The sequence below is a fragment of the Sander lucioperca genome, chromosome 13 (assembly GCF_008315115.2).
Source record: "Sander lucioperca isolate FBNREF2018 chromosome 13, SLUC_FBN_1.2, whole genome shotgun sequence".
Taxonomy (NCBI): Eukaryota; Metazoa; Chordata; class Actinopteri; order Perciformes; family Percidae; genus Sander; species Sander lucioperca.
The window spans coordinates 18,276,577-18,298,885 of NC_050185.1; the positions used below are offsets into that span (position 1 = coordinate 18,276,577).

The 22,309-nt window shown below is 39.0% G+C and overlaps 3 protein-coding genes across 3 annotated transcripts; 2 read left to right on the top strand and 1 right to left on the bottom strand.

Moving 5' to 3' along the window:
* Positions 1–1,618: 1,618 nt before the first annotated feature.
* Positions 1,619–7,605, top strand: ca4c (carbonic anhydrase IV c). The gene is made up of 8 exons (XM_031280642.2): positions 1,619–1,721; positions 3,737–3,784; positions 4,770–4,934; positions 5,053–5,198; positions 5,667–5,759; positions 5,869–5,935; positions 6,039–6,202; positions 6,631–7,605. Exons 1-8 carry the CDS (start codon positions 1,667–1,669, stop codon positions 6,817–6,819), a joined length of 927 nt encoding a protein of 308 aa, XP_031136502.1. The 5' UTR covers positions 1,619–1,666; the 3' UTR covers positions 6,820–7,605.
* A 434-nt stretch (positions 7,606–8,039) lies between these two features.
* asl (argininosuccinate lyase) lies at positions 8,040–16,289 on the bottom strand. Its single transcript, XM_031280633.2, has 17 exons — positions 16,085–16,289; positions 15,669–15,863; positions 14,854–14,937; positions 14,081–14,137; positions 13,882–13,979; positions 13,707–13,784; positions 13,504–13,581; positions 13,362–13,414; positions 13,191–13,253; positions 12,979–13,093; positions 12,431–12,515; positions 11,787–11,846; positions 11,608–11,691; positions 11,031–11,111; positions 9,376–9,482; positions 9,014–9,157; positions 8,040–8,297 (listed from the first exon to the last, which is right to left on the bottom strand). Coding segments are annotated over exons 1-17 (1,398 nt in total). The 5' UTR covers positions 16,100–16,289; the 3' UTR covers positions 8,040–8,296.
* A 19-nt stretch (positions 16,290–16,308) lies between these two features.
* LOC116036955 (protein FAM111A-like) lies at positions 16,309–22,162 on the top strand. Its single transcript, XM_031280631.2, has 5 exons — positions 16,309–16,485; positions 18,854–18,939; positions 19,031–19,093; positions 19,347–19,448; positions 19,565–22,162. The coding sequence occupies exons 2-5, from the start codon at positions 18,901–18,903 to the stop codon at positions 21,485–21,487; spliced, it is 2,127 nt and encodes a 708-aa protein (XP_031136491.2). The 5' UTR covers positions 16,309–16,485; positions 18,854–18,900; the 3' UTR covers positions 21,488–22,162.
* Positions 22,163–22,309: the final 147 nt, after the last annotated feature.

Here is a 22,309-nt window from a genome sequence, read left to right on the forward strand (position 1 = left end):
CTATACTTTGGCCACGCCCCCTGTTTCAGCTAATGAACTGTATGACGTAGAGTCTTGTGTGAGGTATCATTGAACTCAGCAGGGAGTTCCCTTTTCATTGGTGACGATTTGCAGTGTCTGAGTGCCACGCAAATACACGGTTGCTAGGAGCGGCAAACGCCGGTAACCCCGACGTGCGCAGAGGAGCGAGGGCCCGTCCATCGCTGCTTGCAGCTTTAATTCCTAAATGTTTTCTTTAACACCATTAACATTTTATGGGATTTGTAATTAATAGTTAAATAAATATACATGTATTACTATATTAGATTAATTATATTCAAATAAATATATTTCTACATGTATCCATTTGTGTTTTGAGTGTGATTTGATTTTATTTATTTTTTATTTACTTTTCATTATGTATTAGTATGTATTAGAATAAATAGGCTTTTTTTTCACAGCAGACATTTTGACTTGACATAGTTGGAAAAGTACAGGTACTAATAACATTAACTCTCTGTTGTATTCAAGTGTGACAGTGGCTAATGTAGCCTCGAGCCGCTAGCCTGAAGCAGAGATGAGGAGCGAGCTACAGAGGTCTGCTAAGCTCACTTCTTTCTACACACCCCCGTGAAAAATAATTTTCAAAGTTGTAGTCTTCCGCCCAAACCGACGTTGACTCAAATGACATCATTTAAGGCAATTTCTCAGACTTCTCACGCAGACATTTTCTTTAACTACATATGCACTACACATTCAAAACCCAACAATGAGTAGAAAAGTTTCTAAATTCTGTCTTACGAAGGAAATTAAATGCTTAAATACAAAAAAAATATGTATTTATCAAACGTGCGCAAGCCAATCATACGCACATCAGTAAGTAATCAGTGTTGATAAATCCCACCTGTTCTTAACCACCATGCTTGTTCACGATTAGGCCATTTGCATTCAGAAACGCCTCCAATTGACCATATATGGTAACAACACATCCCATTATCAACCACACAAATGACACCAGTTAGGCAACTTGTCTGTTTAAAACTAGAAAAATGACTAATTGAGTGTTTTCTAATTAAAGGAAACAGGAAATATGTGGATGTTGATTGCTTAATGCATACTGTGACACTCTTAAATGCTTTTTATTTGTAGTATCGCTCATCTACCACTAGATTCTGTTGCTTATATTTATACACATACCTACATACCTTAGTGTAAGTACACGTTGTTAAATTCCACACTTGCCTTGCCTTCCACACTGCAATGTTCTTACTCATTACACACACATCTGTGCGTAAGCACAGTTGATAAATGGTTTGAACTTGCATTTCTGGGTTTGTGACTCAGTTTTTAGTCTGATGAAGGAGGCAGATTTAAGTTTAACACACAGGAAACTAACTAAAATAACAGTATCTGATTTTCCCACCAGGTGTCTGTCTTTCCTCATTCACACACCTGATAACTTTCCCAGTGACTTTTTCTCTCTCTCTCTTTGTTACACACACAAACACACACACACACACACACACACACACACACACACACACACACACACACACACACACACACACACACACCTTTTGTCATACTCATGACCGTCTCCTTCCCACCCTCAAATGCAGCTCAGAGTCAGTATGTAAAGGCAGCTGAAATTAGTCTGTTAGGATCTTTTCTGGTCTCTGTGCTGATCATGGATTTTTCTGTCTACCTCCCGACTTTGCTTTCTCTCCTTTCTCAATGCACAGGTAGGAAACACATGCACACACGCACACACACACACACACACACACACACACACAGTACTAGGACAATTGAAACTGCATTAAAAAGCTATACTTGGGTTCAGTTTTCTAGGCCTAGTTTACATCTCGCCCCCACACATTATTTTAATTTGGGAGTTTTAACTTAAAATATCATTTCAGCTTAACATTAAAGTTCGAGAGTTTGCAGCTACCTAAAATATATAATAATGATAATAATAATAATAATAATAATAATAATAATAATAATAATATGTGCAGCATTTCATTAAGATGCTTTGTGAATCTGATTTCTAACACTTGAAAAACCTTTACAGCTAGACATTGCTTTGTCCTAAAGTGAGACGATGTAACTTTTGATGAAAAGCAGACACTTTGGTCACAATTTGCAAGATTTCGCTTTAAAGGCTAAAAATGTTGGAAACCACTGATTTATCGATGCATTTCTCTAGGATGCAGGTTGATTAGAAATATGTAATTATAAGGAAAAGAAAGGACAGAAATTAAAGCTGGTGTATTTACAGTGGATTGTCTCAGGTTTGGCTTTTCTATGCTGCTCAGTTTGGCACAGGTGTATGAGCCAGGTGGAGTTAAGCCAACCTTCACCTGTGCATTGTTCTCAGTTGGTGAGAACTGTTGTCCCCTTTCAGAGAATGGCATTGTGGGAGGCAGCGGGGTTAATCTGGGTTCCTATATTAGCTAAATGGCTCTCTATAGCACCTTTCATTCCCACCGCGAAGTCAGACACTGGAGCTTCATTCACATCAGCAACACAATACACAACCACAGCACAAGACTAAATGACTTCAGCACTTGTTGGATGGACACATTTAATGCAGCAGTGCAGTTGGATAAAGGTTTTCTGAGCCAGCGATCTAATCAGTATAATCACAGCCACTTCTGCACAACTCACTTGTCTGAAAGATTAAAAATCAGTCTGCATATCTTTATCTACAACTCACTGTCTTTGGTTTAGATGTTATCATTGACATTAATAAAGGATAATGGCTTTTCTCCATTTTTTTGATATGCCAAGTCAATAATGGTAATTTAGCTTCTACTGTAATCATTGATTTGACAGTACATTTACAGTACATGTTCCAAGAGGCAAATATTATAAAAATATTTTTTTTTCTCCAATTTTCTTCTGCAAACTTCAGCGATACAAACTTTGAATGTTCTTAATTTTTAATGATTTCAGTTCCCTTTACTTTTCACACAGGACATAACATCATTTACAGGATTTTTAGTGCAGACTTTGCTTACGTTTTGCATTTATATATTTTAATGAATTCCCCACCAAAGCACGTCATTAATAATGAGTATTTTTGTGTATTTATCCTATTGTCACTACAGCCGCTTTCTAGCTAGTTAGCGATACACAAGTACTCATTAAATTAAAGCAGTCATTGTGGTTTCTTTTTAACCCTACATGTTCAAGTTCAAAGTCACTGTTATCAGTGTTTGTGCAACCTTCAGTTAAACTGCATTGAGATCAGGACCTAACAGCTGGTGAGGAGGTCACTGAGTGTGTTCTGTGACTGTCATACATCATTCATTTGCTTTCATTGCTGACCATGTTATCATGTTTTGTTCATATGAGTGCTATCAGATAATTTATATTTAACTGATGAGCACACAAAAGGCATCTGAAGGACAGGATTAGTGATGTGAGAATTAATAATTATCTTGGCACGTGTGTGTGTGTGTGTGTGTGTGTGTGTGTGTGTGTGTGTGTGTGTGTGTGTGTGTGTGAGAGAGAGAGAGAAAGTGTTTTACCCACTCTGACTTCTCAAAGTTCAGCCACATCAGCAGATCAGTCAGTAAGATTGCTGACTGAGAAAAGAAAAACACTGTGCCTAATGGAGCGTGAAAATGAGAAGAATTAATATTCATTTATTAACTTGAGAAAGCCATGTTGTTTGGAACAAGAGAAACGTGTCCTGAAAAACAATATACTGTTTGTCTGTGTCTGAACTGGAACTGTGCTTTCTCTCTAGCTCAGTGGTGTTACCAGAGCCAGTACTCCTGTGACGACACATGCAGCGGTAAGAGCCAATAGAAAGACTCCCACGTGTTTAAGAGACAAATCCAAAATTGAAAGAAACCACTTGACATATCCTTTACAAGCTTGTGATCTGTCAAAGTGTCTGTAGGTAAAACCACTGTACACTATCGTCTCAGCACCAAACATCTGACAAAGTTAGCAACTAGCTGGTGAACATAGTGGAGCATTTAGCAGCTAGAGAAAAAGAAATTTGCCTCAGGAGTTGGTGGAGACTAAAAAAAGAGGTGAAAGGAGAGTGAATATTGGACTTACTGTTAAGGCAGTTATACACCAACCATCACCAGGTGGACAGATACACGACTCTAAATGTTATTGTTGTTTTGTCTGCTGGATGTGTAAATATAGTCAACTGTTAGCTCAAACATTCACCCCAGCAATTTAATTACTGAGAATTTAATTCACAAGAAATATTTTTTTAAAAGAATGGTCAAAATCAAAGCAGTCGAGGGCCAGACTTAGGTCCGTTGTACAAGTGAAGCTCCAAAAATGCCTGAAACTGCAATACCCATAATGCAACTCAGGTTGTGTCTTTCCTAGATCCCCCTGTCTCCTAAATGCTTCTTTCAAACACCACCCCTCTAGTTTTGTGATGCACAAAAAGTCTCAAGCCCAAGCAGAGATAATAACCCAGATTACTTCATCATCACGTTTTAGCAGCTTATTGATTGATTGATAATGTAATATTTTATTTATAATTTCACATAGTTTTTCCAATTCCAATGCACCAAAACAAGCTGAGAACAACTGAAAGCCGACTACAGGCCTATGTTCATTTTTAGTGGGATTAGCAGTAGCAATCTTTTCACAATAGAGTGGGTGAACTGATGAATATTATTCTGTTTTATGGAGCTTTACTATGTGTAAGAACAACTTTATTTGTGCAGCTCTCTGGCTGCAGTAGTATGGCGCAAAAGATCAGTGTCAGTCAGTGAAGCCTCAACTTTGATGTTGTTTGTGTTGTTTAGATCCTATCCGCTGGGCAGCTCAGTTTCCCAGCTGTGGAGGATTACGCCAATCACCAATTAACATTGTCACCAGCAAAGTGCACGTCAACAGCGCCCTGCCACCCTTCGAATTCATCGGTCACACCAACACAATCAACATTACAGTGAAAAATAAAGGACACTCTGGTAATTTAGGAACCCACTTTATTATTCTCTTCCCCTCCAGACCATTCCACCACCACCAGATGTTGAACACCTGTGGTTTGTTAATATACTCTAAGTTTGACATTTGTGTTCCCTGTAGCTCACTTCACTCTGCCGCAGTCAGTCCGACTGACTGGAGGAGCTCTGCCCGGTCAATACAGAGCCGCCCAGTTTCACTTCCACTGGGGAGGTGATGGTAGACCGGGATCTGAGCACACCATTGACGGAGAGAGGTTCCCCATGGAGGTACATCACACAGGAGCCAATATATAATTTGTTGCTACGGAAGTGCTGTGTATCTTTTAGTCAACACAGGGGTGAATTAGGTTCACCCATGGGACAGTTTTTTTCAGAAGTGTCCATTGGGGGCCAACATTGGTTCAAGCTTTTGTTTGTATATTTCTTTAAATCACATAAGTAGGACTAACAGAGTTACGCGGTTTGCATGCCTCTCTTTATGTGGGGGCAGTATATATGGTCATAATTTATGTGATTTAAATGAGCATGGCAATTATATTTATATCTACAGTATCAGCCAGACCTTCCAATCAGGAGAGGAAATTGCATACTACCCTTTATTAATTTATTTACCCACGAATCTACAATCAGAGGGCAATAAATGTTTTAACAAAGGTTTGTGTTACACAGTGCACTGTAGTATGAAATTATCTCCACTATTACTGTAACTCATTTTGCTGTGTTCTGGGTTTCCAGCTGCATATAGTCCACATCAAGGAGCCTTACGGCTGTCTGGCAGAGGCAGAACATGATATGGCGGGTATAGCTCTGCTGGCCTTCCTGTTTGAGGTAATTCATTAAGATTTATTCATCTTCATTACTGCATTTTTAATAATACATTTTTTTCAAAAAGACTTGTTAGGCTTGTGCCTTAATGTTAATGGTGTCTTCCTCACAGGAAGCATCAGATGATCATCCTTATTTGGACGCAGTGATAGCTGCTTTGGGCCGAGTACAAAACAATGGTATAAGTTTGATTACTTAAATGTGAAGAACTTAACTAACTCTTTTTATACTTTACACTTACTTTTGTTCCATACACTTCTCCTCCTTTCTTTTGGTGTTAAGGCAGCAGCACAGTGATCCCAAACTTTCGACTTAGTGACATCGTCCCGTCAGCGAAGGACCTCCATAGATACTACCGCTATGTGGGCTCCATGACAACTCCAGGATGTGAACAGGCAGTCGCCTGGACACTGTTTCACAGGACCCTGTCCATCAGCAGTCGACAGGTGAGCAACTATAGATTGGAACCTTGGGGTCAACACTGGTAAAAAAAAATAGTCTTCCTGTTAGTATTTTCTCAGCAAATCTGTGAACCTTCAAACTGAATTTTGATATAAAATACAGATACAAAGAAAGTCTTTTACATCATTGATTAAATTACTTCTACATGAAGTAATGATGTTTGGTAAAGAGATGTTATATCCCAATGCAAAAAAAACTTTTGAGATTTGATTTTTGGGAATTAGTTAATAAGTGTCCCTCATAATGATTTTAAGAGCTAGAAGTTCAACGTTGGAAGTGGAAACTCTGAAGGATCATTGCCTGGAAAAGTAACCTTTGAGTCACTGAAAGACATATTAATGTCCCTTTGCAGTATAAAAATATTATTTATATTGCAACTTTTGACTAAAACACTTTTCCCCCTACACTTCAGCTGTATGCAATAGCTCAGCAGTGTCGATTCTGGACGGGAAAGCCCATGACTGACATCTTCAGACCTACGCAGCCTCTGGACGGCAGAGTTGTGTATCAGTCCAAGGCGAGTGCCACTCTGACGAGTACAATCCACTTGTGGTTCGGTGTTTTCTCAGCTGTGCTCGGGACAACGGGTCTGATACACTGACTCTACACATAAAAAACATCTGATTTAAGTGACAAAAGCTACTGTATGTATAAAGATAACTATAACGTGTTAGAGTGAAACAACAAACTGTTAATTATGTTTATGGTTCTTCATTTGACAAAATGTCAACTACATTTGCACATAAACTACGGCCTGCTGTATTTATACCAAATGCTGTGACAGTGAGATAAGTTATTGTGCAAAGTGAAGTCAAGCTCACCTCTGGATAGTACGCTCCATAAAAGTTTAAAGGAGTAGGATTTTTTACAGCAAGCCTTTTTTGTCAACTTTCCTTGTTTTTTTGTATTTGAGTCAACATTTTGCATATACACAATATGGCTTTACATTAACTCTAATCTACTATTCTTTAAGTGTGTTTTTACAGTGAGATAGAAGTATGATGAATAATAGAATTAGGGACTTACAATAATAATAATTATATTTCTTTCTGAGTTACAAGCTGAGGGACTTTCCTTTTTCATGAACTGCTATTTCTTCTTTACTTGTCATGCATAATGTTATCTTGACTGTTGTTCACACAATTGAACATAGATTAGACAATTAAGGCATTTCCTAAATGTATGTACACTTGTATATTTGTAGGAAAACCAAAATAAGTTCTAAATGGACATTAATACCTTTTATTCTCTGCCATAATACCAGCTTCTTCTCTATTCCTGCTTATGATATGACTCTTTAGGGGCTAAATGCATTGCTTTTTATATTATCAACATTTATGAAATTAAAACTGAGGAGGAATGTGCTGCCAGATTTACTATTAAGAAACAATGAAATGACAACACAGTGAATGTATTTGAACCCTTATTAACAATGAGACTTAAATCATTTTTACAGAAAGTTTCTGTATAAACACCCTTAAACGCCTTGCCTTGCCTTTTGTTTTAGTACATTGTGTGGAACTCATCAACAGGTGAGTTGTATGACTAGATTGCTATTATATATGTGTGTAATAATATGTATTAAATTACCTAGAACACCACACCTATTTTGTCTTAGCAGTATCTTTGGGCAGACAGGAAATGTTAACCCATTTTCATGACATGTCTGTTTTTGTCTCTGCTGTAAAAAAAATAAAACACAAGCCTTTCTATGCCATTAAACAGCACCATCTTGAGTCTGTGTGGGTGTAGACAGGAAGATAAACTGCCTCAGATGCCTGTGTGGTGCAAATCAGTCCGTTAATGGATCAGCCTGTAAAACACTGTTTGAGTAACATTTATTTATTGTCCAGTCTTTTGTAACACTTGTGATCAATACATGATCAATTGAAACATCCCTTGGTTACATACCAACCAACTGACATGTCTGGTGTGCTTAAAAAGAAGAGAAAATATTTTTTATAGGCAAAATGGTTTTCACGTTATAAATCTCTTTGACCTAAATCTGACATTTAAACACTATTATCTAAATTGCAAAAGTAACGTGATTCAAGTTTTAAGGTGAAAATAGGTTGAGGTTGTTAGAATATATTTTGTGAAAGTGTTAAGAAAAGGTTTTAGAGTTCATGGTGCTGACCTCAGTGCCTCTGTTTCCCTGGGTAGACAGTTATTAGACATTATAAAGGGAGTGTGAGAAAGATCCTCTCTGATCAGGGGAGGGAACGAGGCAACAATGGTCAGCACTTTGCAAGCGCGGGATTTGTGACACTGTATGGAAATGACCTGGCTCTCATGAAAACTCCTTAAAGTTTGCAGGAGATTAAAACACAGGTGTTCAAAATCCAACAATAGCGGCTTGTTTCTTCTGAGCTGAGGATGAGAAGTCAAGGTCATGTTTTTTATACAGGGTTACAAATTAGTCAGGAGCCGGCTGGAGCCAGAAGATCTGGACTGGATCCAAACTGATGAGGGCACCACCAGGGATGGGACAGAAATGGATAAATAGACAGTATCCTAATTTAGCAGCACCTGATGCTAGGGGAAACTCTCTCGGTCCGTTAGGAGATATAGACTCTGCCTTTGTGTATCAGATCCATGTACATGTATTCTGCAATATCATTCACTAAACTTGTTATTAACTTTAACTGGACGAATGCTGGTCTTGATTTGATTGAGTTTTATTTCTCTGATCTACAAGTAAATGAACACAAAATAGTGACCAAAGAATTGGAGTCAGATTAAGTCTGGCCAGACCGGTCAAATCGGTCACATTTTTAAATAAAATCCTTCAAGGTCACTGTGCATGTTTCTTTTGCCAGGTCCTCAGGTGTTCCACCTGTGCAGCAACACTTCTCTGGGCTGTGCCTCCAGGGGCGCTATACTGCTCCACACTGCTCCTGTAGTCCCATACTGAGGATACGTCACTTTCAAACAGAGGGCTAAAATGACAGAACAGATACAGAGAAGAGAAGAAGAGGGGAAATTGAGAAAAGCATCCGTTCCATTACAAAAGATGTGTATGTGTGTATGTGTGTGTGTGTGTGTGTGTGTGTGTGTGTGTGTGTGTGTGTGTGTGTGTGTGTGTGTGTGTGTGTGTGTGTGTGTGTGTGTGTGTGTGTGCGTGCGTGCGTGCGTGCGTGCGTGCGTGCACAGTCACCTAACAGCACTCAGGTCGGCCACAGTGAGTTGATTCAGGGCGATATTTTTGGATTCAGCTGCAAACACAGCTTTACCAGAAATCCCATGGGCCTCTCTAAACGGCATCTGCAACACACAAATACATGTAAAACCATTTTGCTATTGTCTTGATTATAGCTATGCCACATATAAAGTGTTTTTTCATCCATCAGTTTTTTGTTCTCTGTGGTTCTTGTCAAATGGAGTCACCAGAAATTCAAAATAATGCTTTGATATAGCTAAAACGTTGTTTTGACTTTGTGGAACGGTTGGCAGGTCGATACAGCGAAGAAGTGATGAATGCTAAATTAATGAACAAAAAGAAATGCCATCGTGGCCGGGTTGGTTCAGTGGGTAGAGCAGGCGCACATAAACATAGAGGTTTATGCCTTGACGCAGAGGGTTCGAATCCAACCTGTGACGATTTCCTGCATGTCTTCCCCCTCTCTCTCTCACCTTTCTCACCTAGCTGTCCTATCCATTAAAGGCGGAAAAGCCCAAAAAAAATAATCTTAACAAAAAGAAAAAAAAAAAGAAATGCCATAATTGATAAGTATGTACCAGACTGCGTTACTGGAAATCCTGATTTATTGTAATGTTGATACAGCCTCTTCAGAATATTCACATTGCATTATTTGGTTAAACAAACACTGACTTATTTTCTGATTAATCAAATTTCTTTATAATTACTTTTTGAAAATATTCTTTCAATTTGCATTTGAATGGAAAAAAATATTTAATATAATTTATTTTTACTTTATTTAACCAGGAAAAGCCTCCTTGAGATTAAAAATCTCTCCTTTAAGGGCGTTTTCACACATACCTCATTTGGTCCGGACTTTCGGACTTTTCAGTTTGATCTGAACCAAAATTACAGGTGTGAAACCTCACAGACCACAGTCCGGATCAAAAGACCAAATTTTGGTCTGATAAAAAGAGGTGGTCTCGGTCCGGTTCGTTTATAGTGAGAAAGCATTTTTTGGATGGTTCGGACTTTCGGACCAAATACAAGAAGCTCTGGCAGACGGGGGAAGCTCCTTTAAGGAATAGCTCGGTGCTTAGTGTGTAGGCTACATGAGAGAGTGACGGTGAATGCGTTCAGAGCAGACAGCTGTCGGCTATCAGAGCAGAGAATACATCAGCAGTTTATTTGTTAAGTGGTAGTAAATGTACAGTGTAGGTTTCCGTTTGACTCTGAATAAATTCTCCAGAAAGTTCCAGTGTCTTTGGTTCTCAACATCACAACAAAACCAAAAGAGCCGCGGCCGTATGGGAGAGCAGCAGTCAGCTGAAAAAACTCCAACACAGAGAGAGGATACGAGAGGACGGGGAAGCCCGTCTACAAACCAATCAATTATAAGTATCTGGAGACGCAGCTCACGTATGTGATGACGGCAGGACGTAGTTTTGTCACGTATAGATCTTTTGTGCGCTTGCATAACTGCAGTGTGAAACCAAAACTTACCGGATCAAATGTATACAATGTAACAAAAACATGAACCTTGGTCCGGACCTTGGTTCGGACTTTCATGTGTGAAAACGCCCTAAAGGTTTCCTGGCCAAGACAGCAGCAGCACATAAAAAATGTTCCAGATATACAACATGTATAAGTTAAGAGACAAAATGACTACTCACCCCCTTCCTCACAAGGTAGTAGGCCAAGTCAGTAGCCAACATGTCTGGACTGAGGGCCGCTGTCATCGCACTCTGCTTAATCTGAAACACAGCAGAAACATCAGAGGAAACAAAATCATTGCCATTTTGTCTTCTGATAGGCTTGAAAGTATTTCTTATCTTTTAAAGTTTGTTATAAATTGCCCATGCTGCTTTGCACAGGAGAAACATAACAAACTTCAAATATGTTTAATAGCAAGATCAGAAAATATTCTGTGCAGTGCTGTGAAATTGGTGTATGGAAACCTGTACATATTGGACATTTTGTCTTTCTTCCTTATAACATACAGTATGTGTAGGATTTCTAAATTGTGTGCTTCCATGATTCAAACAATATGATTGAACAAGAAACAGTTACAAATTGTGTACCGTTTCTTTTGGTGTAGCAAAAAGAAAGAGATCAAGGTTTTATACAAAATAAAGGGAAGCTGTCACTCACAACCTTTTTAAAGTTTTTAAAATTTTGATCCACGGCCACATTGTACCCATGAGATCAAACAGTGTCTCAACATAATTAACACCGACTTAAATCTCTGACCTCGAGAGTCGACATGACTCCAGTTGCCACCTGCAGCACAGCGTGAACAGTATCATAGCAGTCAAACATTGCCTCCTTATCCTCCTGAAGAAGGAAGACAAAGACAGTATGACAAACAAGTTAGAGAGGAAATATCTTCTCCAAATGAAGACAAAGCACACAAAGACACACTTCCATACCTGCAGGTCTTTGTTGTAGGTGCTGGGCAGGCCCTTCAGAGTCATCATGAACCCTGCACACTGAAATACAAAGTCAGAACTTGAGTTTGACAACAAAACTGCAACGAGTCATACAAAGTAAAAAAAAAGCACTAAAGTGTGCCAAAGCACAGCAAGTCTGAATGTGCTGCTCTGAATAGTAACACCTGACTTTTGCACTGTGGGTTGCCAGGTTTAAATCTGCCAGAAAAAAAACTAGTGATAGCTTTATGGAACATGAAGGTGCTGGTTTTCTAGAAGAAAGCTTCTAGCCGGTGGAGGAAGGAGTAAAAAGTCTGCAGTAAAGGCAATCCTCTTCTAATCAGTAAAAAAGAAAACTTTGGAGCAAATAAGGAACACTGTTGCAACATGACACAACAGAGTTTATGGGAAATGTGGTCTTCACTTGCACTTATTGCAGTGCTTTCATTTTGTTGCTGCAATTATACCCAGGTTTCCCCATTTTATTTTACAAAGACATAATAAAGAGCCATCTCGGCATCAATAGTTTTTCCCACATTATGTAGTGCGTGTTCTCAAAACAACATTAACTGGCAAAGTGGGCCCTTCAAAGAACAGATAAAAAGATGATTTAAGAAAAGTGTTTCTTTAGTCTGAGGTCTTACTCTGCCAAAGACACGACCTGCTTTACTCCTGATCAGCTCCAGACTGTCAGCATTCTTCTTCTGGGGCATCAGACTGCTGCCTGTGCTACACACACACACACACACACACACACACAATAACTAACTAATATGACTAGGCTTACAGTCACCAGTTCTAAGATTTAAAATGAACTTCACGAGGCTAGACTGACAGCTGAGGTAGACAACTTCAGTGGCAGTAATTTATTAATGTTTTCAATTCCCTTTGACAACATACAGTATGTAACATGCGGTTTTGACAGCAGCCCTTAGACTCGTGGGAGCTGTAGTTGTTAAATGCTAACCATTTATTTTTGTTAAAATGACCAGATGTACAATTTTTATCAAGTACAGTATCCGATCCATCACTTACTTTTAAAATGAACCCAGACATTTTGAAATATAAATTTACTATATATGCACATATGGAGCTTTGTACAAACACCACTAAACAACGATTTTAATCTTAAGTTGTGCAGTCTTAAGAGCCTGTGCAAACTGTAATTTCAGGTAATAAAACACAAACTGACCTGTAGGCGTCGGAAAGTGTGATGAAAGAGAACTCTTTAGTGCTGTACAGCATCAGGTCCTCGGCCATCTTACTGAGATGGGTCAAACACAACGAAGCCCAGAACAAGAACTCCGCTAAAGAAACACACATACAAACATAAAAAAAAATTAAAGAACACAGAAAAATGCTTTTCATTTGATTGTATGGCAGCTGACTGACATGTTTACGTACCAACAAAGTCCCTTTGGCCAGTGGCATCCATGCTGTTAAGACTGATGCCATCAAATTCCAAATCTACAGTACAGATCCAGATGTGGAGAAATTGTAGTTTCAGTTTTAAAAATTATGTTTTCATAAATAAACAACACGCAGTGTTAATTTGGTAATTTTTTTTAGCCCGACCTTTCCGCAGCTGCTCTCTGTCGATGTCAAATGGTGTTCCAGCGATGGCACCACTGAAAACGACAAGAATCATTATTTTTAACTGGTCACGTCTGTGAGGGGGAAATCTGTGTCAGACCTTGAGTGTGTGTTCACAGCGTACCTGCCGAGAGGTAAAACACTAACTCTTTTCTTGATTTCCTGAAGCCGGTCCACATCTCTGCTCAGAGCAACAGCATGGCTGAGGGTTGGTTCAACCAGCGAGCAGGGAAAGAGAAACACGAGACTGACATGAACAACACATTATCTAATATAAAAAAAATGTAGGACACGTGCACTGTAGGTTTCCCTTCATAAAAAGGTCACCTTAGAATCCAATGGCTCCATCTGATTGGCTGAGCTCTCTGCATGTGGGTGTAACCAGGAAACAGGACGTCAATTTCTCTGAGTTCAGAAAGAGGTGACAGAAGGACCTTTAGAAAAAAAAATATGACACAGTAACAAGTGTGTGTTTTTGTGTACCAGTGTGTATCTGTCTTACGCTGCTGCCCGCTCCACCATGGTAGACATCAGCTGTAGAGCATTGTCCGTCAGGGTCGAGATGGCATCTCGCAGCCACAGCCTCATGTCAGTCACGACCTGGTCAACACAAACGCACACAGCACAGTGTCGTAACACTTTAACAGCTAGTCCTTAAATAGCAATTCAGTCACTACAGTTTTAATACTGTAAAGACAAACCTGGTCGTTCCTGCTCCTGCCAGTGTGCAGCTTCCCTGCAGGTGTACCAATCAGCTCCTGAAAAACAAGGCGGTAAAAGGACTACAGCATGGCTTATCACATCCATCACCAAACAGTAAAACAATACATTTATAGCCCAAAACTAAAGGGATGAAAATACTAAAATGATCCATGATTTCCTGGTCCATTGTTTCCTAAATGGTCCATGTGATGTCTTAAAAGACAAAGCTGGCATTGTATTGTTGGTTTTTTTCATTATTGGCAATGTCGACAAATCACATAAAAAAGCAAAAGCAACTATGTTAGTCCATCTCTCAAAATACTTTGTCTGTGACACTTTTTAAAAGTAATTTCTTTAACGTAACTCAAACAGGAGTGAATAGTGCATATGTTGGGGACTATTTTTAGCAGTCAAATAACACACATTTGGTGTTAGCAGCAGGATGGTGTATATGTTATTAGTTAATAATAATAGTGTGTTTTTAAGAGGTTTTGGACAAGGTCATGTCTATGTCACAGAGAAATAAGTTATATCAGGCTTTGGCTACACAGACAATTCTCGTTAGTAGGATCAGGTCATTGATGGCTTCGGCCTTTTCATGGAATTTGTTGATAATAACAAAAATATAGAGTATCACCAGACTTATTCGTAACCATGAACAAAGTTGAGTGAATTAATGTAATATATTATTATGTTAAATACAATGTAACTCACTTCCGCTAAGTAAGAAAGTAACATTAAGAACAGTAAGGACAAACAAGCTCTACCTCACCTTTAGCCTGCGCTCATTGGCAGTGTGAATGTCTTCATCTCCAGGTTTAATCACAAAAACATTTTTGGACCACTCTTCAAAAATCTGGAGGATATAAAAGGACTGTATCACCAAATAGGCTAAATGCACATACACACACAATGAAATAGATCTGCTTTGCCAGCTACTATTAAATAGTATACACATTTCATTATAGTTTAAATACGTATCATATGGAGCAACTGAATTCTAGCCAGCATGAGCATTAGTTTTTACATCAAATTATCAACATCCTATGTGTTTCTCTATTGGTTGCCTAATGTAATTTGCATTGCCAAAGCAAAACATCATGGTAGGGCACCCTGAAACCTGTGTGAGTGAAAAAACTTGCTGAAGCTGTTTGGCAGCTGACATCTGTCACATGATGATAGTATTGTTCACCACAAACTCAGCATAATACAGAGAGGAATTCTGCGCCTTGGCACATTTTCAGCTGTCATCTATTAACCTACATCTACACTAAAGGGCAAATAGTGATACACATACCCACAATGCAGCAGGAGTGTATTTCCTTGCATGTTAGTGGGAGAGAACTGTGGTCAGAAAGTTAATATTAACTTTCTGACCACAGTTCTCTCACACTAACATGCAAATCGTTTCCAGAAACATGTCAGCTTGGACTTATGATGTGATGAACCTATAAAGTCTATTTCCCATGAGTGCAGCTGTGTGTGTGTGCATCCGTTCCATTACAAAAGGTGTGTGTGTGTGTGTGTGTGTGTGTGTGTGTGTGTGTGTGTGTGTGTGTGTGTGTGTGTGTGTGTGTGTGTTTTCACCTGATCCAGCCCTTGTAAAATCTGGGTCATCTCATCCGTGGTGACCAGCTTTGCCTTCTCCAGAGCTTTCACGTAAGCCTTGCTCCCCCGTATGTCAGCATCCCACATCCTCTGGTCATAAGCGATGGATGCGTTGAACTTCTCCATGATAGGATCATTGTCTCCCACGAAACGACCTCCCCAAAGTTTACTTCCCTAATGGGCAGCAGAGACAAAGGGGCAATAATGTGTTTACATTAACGTTAGCTATAACACAATTAGCAGACATAAAACAGTATTGACCGTTAGATTTGTTTACAATTTTAGAAGTGTGATCCCCGTTTGACAGCTTGCTTTAGCGTCCAGCTGGGTACTAAAACAACAAAAACACATGGATGCCGGTGGTCGGGTTTCCTCAAGCTACACGTTAACCTTACCTCCGTGTTAGCCATGTTTGTCGCCGATGGATGTCTGTAGTGGTTTTGTCAGTGGCAATGTTTTAGCTGAGTGGATGTTGAATACTGACAAAACACAATGCCGAAGCTTCTAGGCGTGAAGCGCGAGCGAGGCACTTTATACTAAAGCTGTGTGTATCACTTTAAAAGACGTCACCGAAGACGTCCGAAGCTAAATATGGAAGGAAGGAAGGAAGGAACAACGGCGGGAAAAAGCAAAACTACCGTCGTGCTCACTGCTCAACCAAAGATCTTCTAAGAGAACACAACAAACAAACATAGCCTCTCACAACCGGGATGGGTGAAGTTGGTTTGCCAACTGTTAATAAACCATAAAGAAGAAGACAAAAGGAAGAACCGCTCAAACATTCGCACTTTTTGAGGTAAGTAAGAAAAAAAAATTCTTGAACTTGCACTTTCGAACCTGCACTTTCATTTGTCTCTTTGTAGCTTTGCCTATTTAAAGCTACTGTATTTGCACTTACTACTTGTTGTCTGGAGTTTGAACCTTCACAGTTGAAAGCACTTAATTGTAAGTCGCTTTGGATAAAAGCGTCAGCTAAATGACATGTAATGTAATGTAATGTAACTGTACGGCCTAAATAATTATATTTTATTACATAAAGTCAAAATTATCAAAAACAGTCATTATTAATCATAAAAACACATGGAAAAGGCATATATGGTATTGTATTATTGTCCCAAACGACTTACCAAAAGGTGGCCCAATTTAGCTGATATAACCCTATAGGTCTACTCCTTATTCTCCATAGTCTTGAATCAAAATACTATTAAGGTTAAAGTTATCCAAGGAAGGTTCAAATCAAGGGCATCTGGACTTGGCCTTTGATCAAGCCCTTGATTTTTTTGAAAAACTTTTTTTTTTAACTGTGGTATTGACTGCTTGGGAATTAGTTTTGCTTATTATAGAAATCGTGGGCATCATGCCAGTTTTAAATTGTACAAAATTACCTTTTGCTGTTGTTGTAAGTTGATATTCTTTTAGGTATATTCTTAGGCCTATTTATTTAGATGTGTGTAATACCTCCCTTGTATTCCTTTATGAAGATGAGTATTTGCTTAACATTTAATTGTTTAAGTTTTGTGGCACTGTAAACGGGAGATATGTATGTTCCAGCCATAGACTGTTAATATTAATGGACAATGCATCCGGTTCGGCGAAGTGCTGCAAATGCGGAAGTGCCTTAAACCTGCATTCTATCTGAATTCCAGCAGGGAGAGACCTTCTTATATACTGTCTATGGGAGAGACACGTGCGGTTGTAAAAGGAGCTCGGAAGTCTATGAGAAAGGGACCCACTTGATGATCGTATTATCGTATTGATGCATGTTGAAGTTAAAAAAGTTAAAACAGTGGTGATGTTTTAGAGCAATATACTTTTAGGTCAAAAATGTAACTTATTTAATGTAAACTGCTGTGAGACTGAGTGACACTGAAACCGAGCCGAAAATGATTGTTTCAATGCTGATTAAGCCTAATCCTCACCCCAAACCCTAGCTTCTAAAGAACTGAATAAGTCACCACCGTCAATTTGCATACTAGAGGGGACTCATTGTCCCCACCGGTAAGGTAACTGTCGCTTCTGCCTTTTGGGGAGCCACTCCCTGCTGGGCCAGACTGATTAGAACAAAGAAAATGCATATCTCTGTAAACTTGAATAGAATTGGCACTACCTTTGTCTGCCATGAGAGTAAACCTGAATTCAGAGGTGTGTCCTAAATCCTGGGAGAGATGTCATTTGAGGAACCACCCTCAGCTCCTTTAGGATAAATTTGGAAACTTAAAATGATTCAGGACTGTTTGAATGTGTCTCCCGAAGGGGAGGCATGTTTTTGCAGTCCACGGCTTGCAGTGTTTTATTGATGTATTGTTTTGTCAAGTCACATGACTGTTTTTATATGACTCCATCAGGGAGAAACTCAGTCAGCTGCAGTGTAACATTTGCTTTTTGTCTTGTCATTTTCACCATGTTGTTTATTAAACCTTTTGCTTAACTTTCAACTGGACCCTAAGCCTTCTCCTTCGTTGTCTCCTTCGTCCTCAGGGGCTGCTAAGCCAATCAGGGCAAACGGGGAGTTACCTGCACGTCCCTGCTCAGTGAACATTTTCATAATGAGGTTATTGTCTCAATAGCTAGTTTTAAGTCTTCTGCAATACAGAATGATGTTAATTTTTTGTATCATGGTCTCGTTGATTTTAAAATCGGTGATAAAGCAGGGGGTGTTTTAGGGCGTGGCTATGATGTGATTGCCAGTGAAAGTGTGTAACGTAACGTGGCTCCTCCCTCACTCTTCCTTCTCGTCTAAAATCGTCACATCCGCAACCAGGATGGCTGTGCCAGTACATGGTAATCCTTTTATCTATGTCAGTGGCAAGTAATGCAGGTTGGACTTTTAGTCAACGTGCGCCAGTAACGGCAAATTCGATGACTCATAGCAGATCTCCACAAACCAATGGGTGACATGCTCTGTCCATTAATATTAACAGTCTATGGTTCCAGCAAGAAAAGAAGTGCACAAACCTGTTATGAGATGGCATCATGCCACATCCTAGTATGGACGGAAAGAGTGATGGCCACCTTACATTTGTTGTTTTATTGTTGTGTTTTAAGTGAAGTGAATCACAATAAATGTCATATTGATATGCATACACAAAATAATAATCCCATGAGTAGCCTACTGTAAATCTTTAGAAATTAATCATATTTCTTTGCCTTTTCCTGAAATTAAGATTTTTTTCAGCATTGGTAAAATTCAGCTGGAAACATCTCATTAAAAATGACCGAAATGAATGGACCAATGGACAAAGTTGTCAAGGTACAGATATTTTCCTGTGTCTACTGATTCATGGTTTGACAATTTCATTCTGTAATACATTTCTAATAACATTTCTGTGTGTTATCTCAAGGAAGAAACAGACAACCAGGATGGGAAAAGCAGTCAACCGCCTCATTTACAACCTGTTGCAGTGGTTTGTCATATTTTATTTTACATCTGTGTTGGCAAATGAAAATCATTGATAGAGTTCGCTGAGACTTATTTTATTATTTTTCTTTCAGAGCACAACTTTTTAGTTTGTTTTATTTGAGGGGCACATGATTAAGAAATATATTTTCTATGCATGAGCATGGGTTTTCCCTTCACTTCAGCCATGTTTTTGAGATGGTTAAGTTTAACGGTGTGGTTAATGGATAGTTTAAGTGTTTTCTGTCTCTCTGTGTCAGCCCTGTGCTAAACTGGAGACCTCGCCAGGGTGTACCCCCCACCCTCTCTCACAAAGTCAGCAAGGATTGGCAGCAGCACCCAGAAACCCCCTGGTTAAACAGGTATAGCTAATGGATGGATGGATGGTTTAAGAGTCTTTTTTTTTTTTTTTTTAACGGAATAAAATAATTCTACTTTATTTAAATGAAATGAGACTTATTTGTGTTTTTATTCCCAGGAAGAGGAGCCACATGCAACCCATTCTTTCGTGTGGTGTTGGAGTAAAGAGAAACCTACAACTTGGACCTGCAATAAAGCAGGAACTATTGAGGACGTACTGAAGAGAAGTCACAAGTTTAGACACATTGCAGGAAAGAACCAAAACAAAGAGCTTGTTATTGTAAAAGATGGGAAACTTATAAGTTCACACTTTCCATGCAGCTTAATTAAAAAAGATGAATCACTGACTGTCAAGTATGTCAAAGCTGTAGACAAGCCGGAGCAACTGGTTAGTGGCTCTCATCATCTCAAAAGAAAGGTGCCATCTGACGAGCTTGTGATGTTTGATGTACTGACAAAGGGAGGTACAAATGTAGCGAATATCATGAGAAACCAAGTACTAAAAAATAATTTTCAGGAAATTACTGTTTATGCATACAAAGGCGAAAAAGTAAGGCACGCTCTGAAAAGAGATGGTCGTTTACTGAATATCGTATTCAGAAAGAACTGTGCGCTTTCTCACAAAGGCACTGAAAAAGAGACTGAAATGTCCAGTCTTGTTGATGATCTTGATGGTGAAACCTTTCAGATCATACTGTTAAATAAGTCTGATCCACCAGGAAGTCAGCCTGGCAGTCTTGATGATGCTTACATGATGCAAAACGAATCTCAGAGGTCTGACTCTGATGTAAACCAAGATCCTCCACAGCAATCAACTACAACTAAGTCATTGAATGACAGCAAACCAAAAGAGAAATCAATGCTGGATGGTAATAAGGCACCAGAAAACATATTTGAAATACCTGATTCAAAGATGAAGCAGAAACGCCTATCTTCACAGTTTAAAGATTTGGTGAAAGGAAAGAAAACTCTGCAAGGATCTAAGCTTTCTCGTATCCAGAATCTCTTCCGTGTGGAGTATGGAAAGAACGTTGAGACATGTAGGGAAGTGAAAACAATAAAGAAACTGATGGATATCAGTCATTCAGTTTGCCAGGTGAGAATAAATGGGAGAGCAAAAGGAAGTGGCTTTCTCCTATTTGGCAAGTTTGTCATCACAAATGGCCATGTCATTAAAGACATTTACGATGAGAGTACAGGGCATCTTAATGAAAGGGTCACTGTCCATTTCTCTTATGAAAGTCTAGACCAGATGGAGTCAGGAGAAGCAGTGGAAGAGGTTGCTGGATTTGAATATGGTTGTGATGTGTCAGGGCACATGTATGACTGGGCTTTGTTGAGGCTGGGAGATGATCAGAAATTGCCTGATGGTTTGTTGCCAATAACACTCTTTGGATCTCGTCCTCAAAGGGGTGGGATTTGCATTATTGGGCATCCTAACGGTGGTGTGAAGAAGATGGATCCATGTTTGATTATTCTGCCTCTGAAAAATCCAGAGGGTGTTCTTCCGGAAAGTCCTCATTACAGTGAAAATCAAGAGCACATTCAGGTGGTTACTCACCGTTTCTTTGAGGATGTGAAAAAAGATGAAAGAAACAGACAGGCTCTAATGTACGAGTCTTGTTTTTACTTTGGCTCATCTGGCTCTCCTGTCTTTGATGAGCACTGTAATGTTGTTGCAATGCATTCAGGTGGATATGGCTACCGCAACGCAAGGGGGGAGAGCCAGAGTGTCCTAGAGTATGGCTATCCTTTGTCCGTCATTATCGATCACATCATTGTCCAAGTGGTGGAAAGAGGGAGGTTTGATGTGTTGAAGGAATACCTGGCTTGCCAATATGCACGACACCAAAACATGATTAACAATTTGAAGAAACTGGTTGAGAGCAGAAATCTAATAGCATTTAAAAGTGCACTCAGCAATTCAGTGGTCAGACGTGATGAGAGTTTGAAGACATTCTTTGAATTCTTCTCTCAGAGAGAGGAACCTGTCCCAATGGACACCGATCCATACACAGATAGTTACAGAGCTAACTGCTGACAAAAGATACAGAGAGAGCAGTTTGGGCAGTGAGCTACAAAGTCTGTCATGTTTGTTTTCATATATCAGGAAACTCTGGTTGTTAAGCATTTAAATACATCCGATTTTTATTTATTTATTAAACTCAAACATTGATATCAGCCTCAAAGATGTACATTATACCTTGTCATCTTCTGTTTTCAAGAAAATCACCTGTTAGATGTGGATTTCATCTTATTTTTGTAAGAAATATATTACATTCAAAAACAATCATATTGGATATTGTAATATTCTGTCATACTTTCACTGTGTTTTTTTAAATCGGAGTTTTAGCAAATGATTTATATATATATAAAAACGTGTTTTATTTCCTATTTGGATTTTGATTGTGTTTTTCTACGTTACCTTTGTTCTCATTGACAGCAGACATGTATAAATGAGAGGTGAAAGGTTCAATTCTGAGTTCAACTAAGTGATAATCTGTCACCTTGAATATCTCTGACATGATGTTGAGTTTGATAGTAGCAATAAATAGACAAGAGTGTCCCTGACTGGACATAATTTTATGTACAGTATCATTAAGTCTATTGCTACAGAGGAATGTTCTTTGATTTGTGAATGAATGTTACACCCTGAATTGCAGGATTTCTTTATTTGGTTTTGTGCATCAAACATTTATTATTAAACTACTTTTTTTCTATTTGCTGGACTAGCCCCATTAATTCTCCAAGAGCCAGTTCAACATCAGCTGGAGGTATTTTGACAGTTTGATGCTTCTTCATTTGGATCTAGCTTCCACAATGTGCTTCTCATGTCTTCACTGGAGTCCACATTAATGAATAA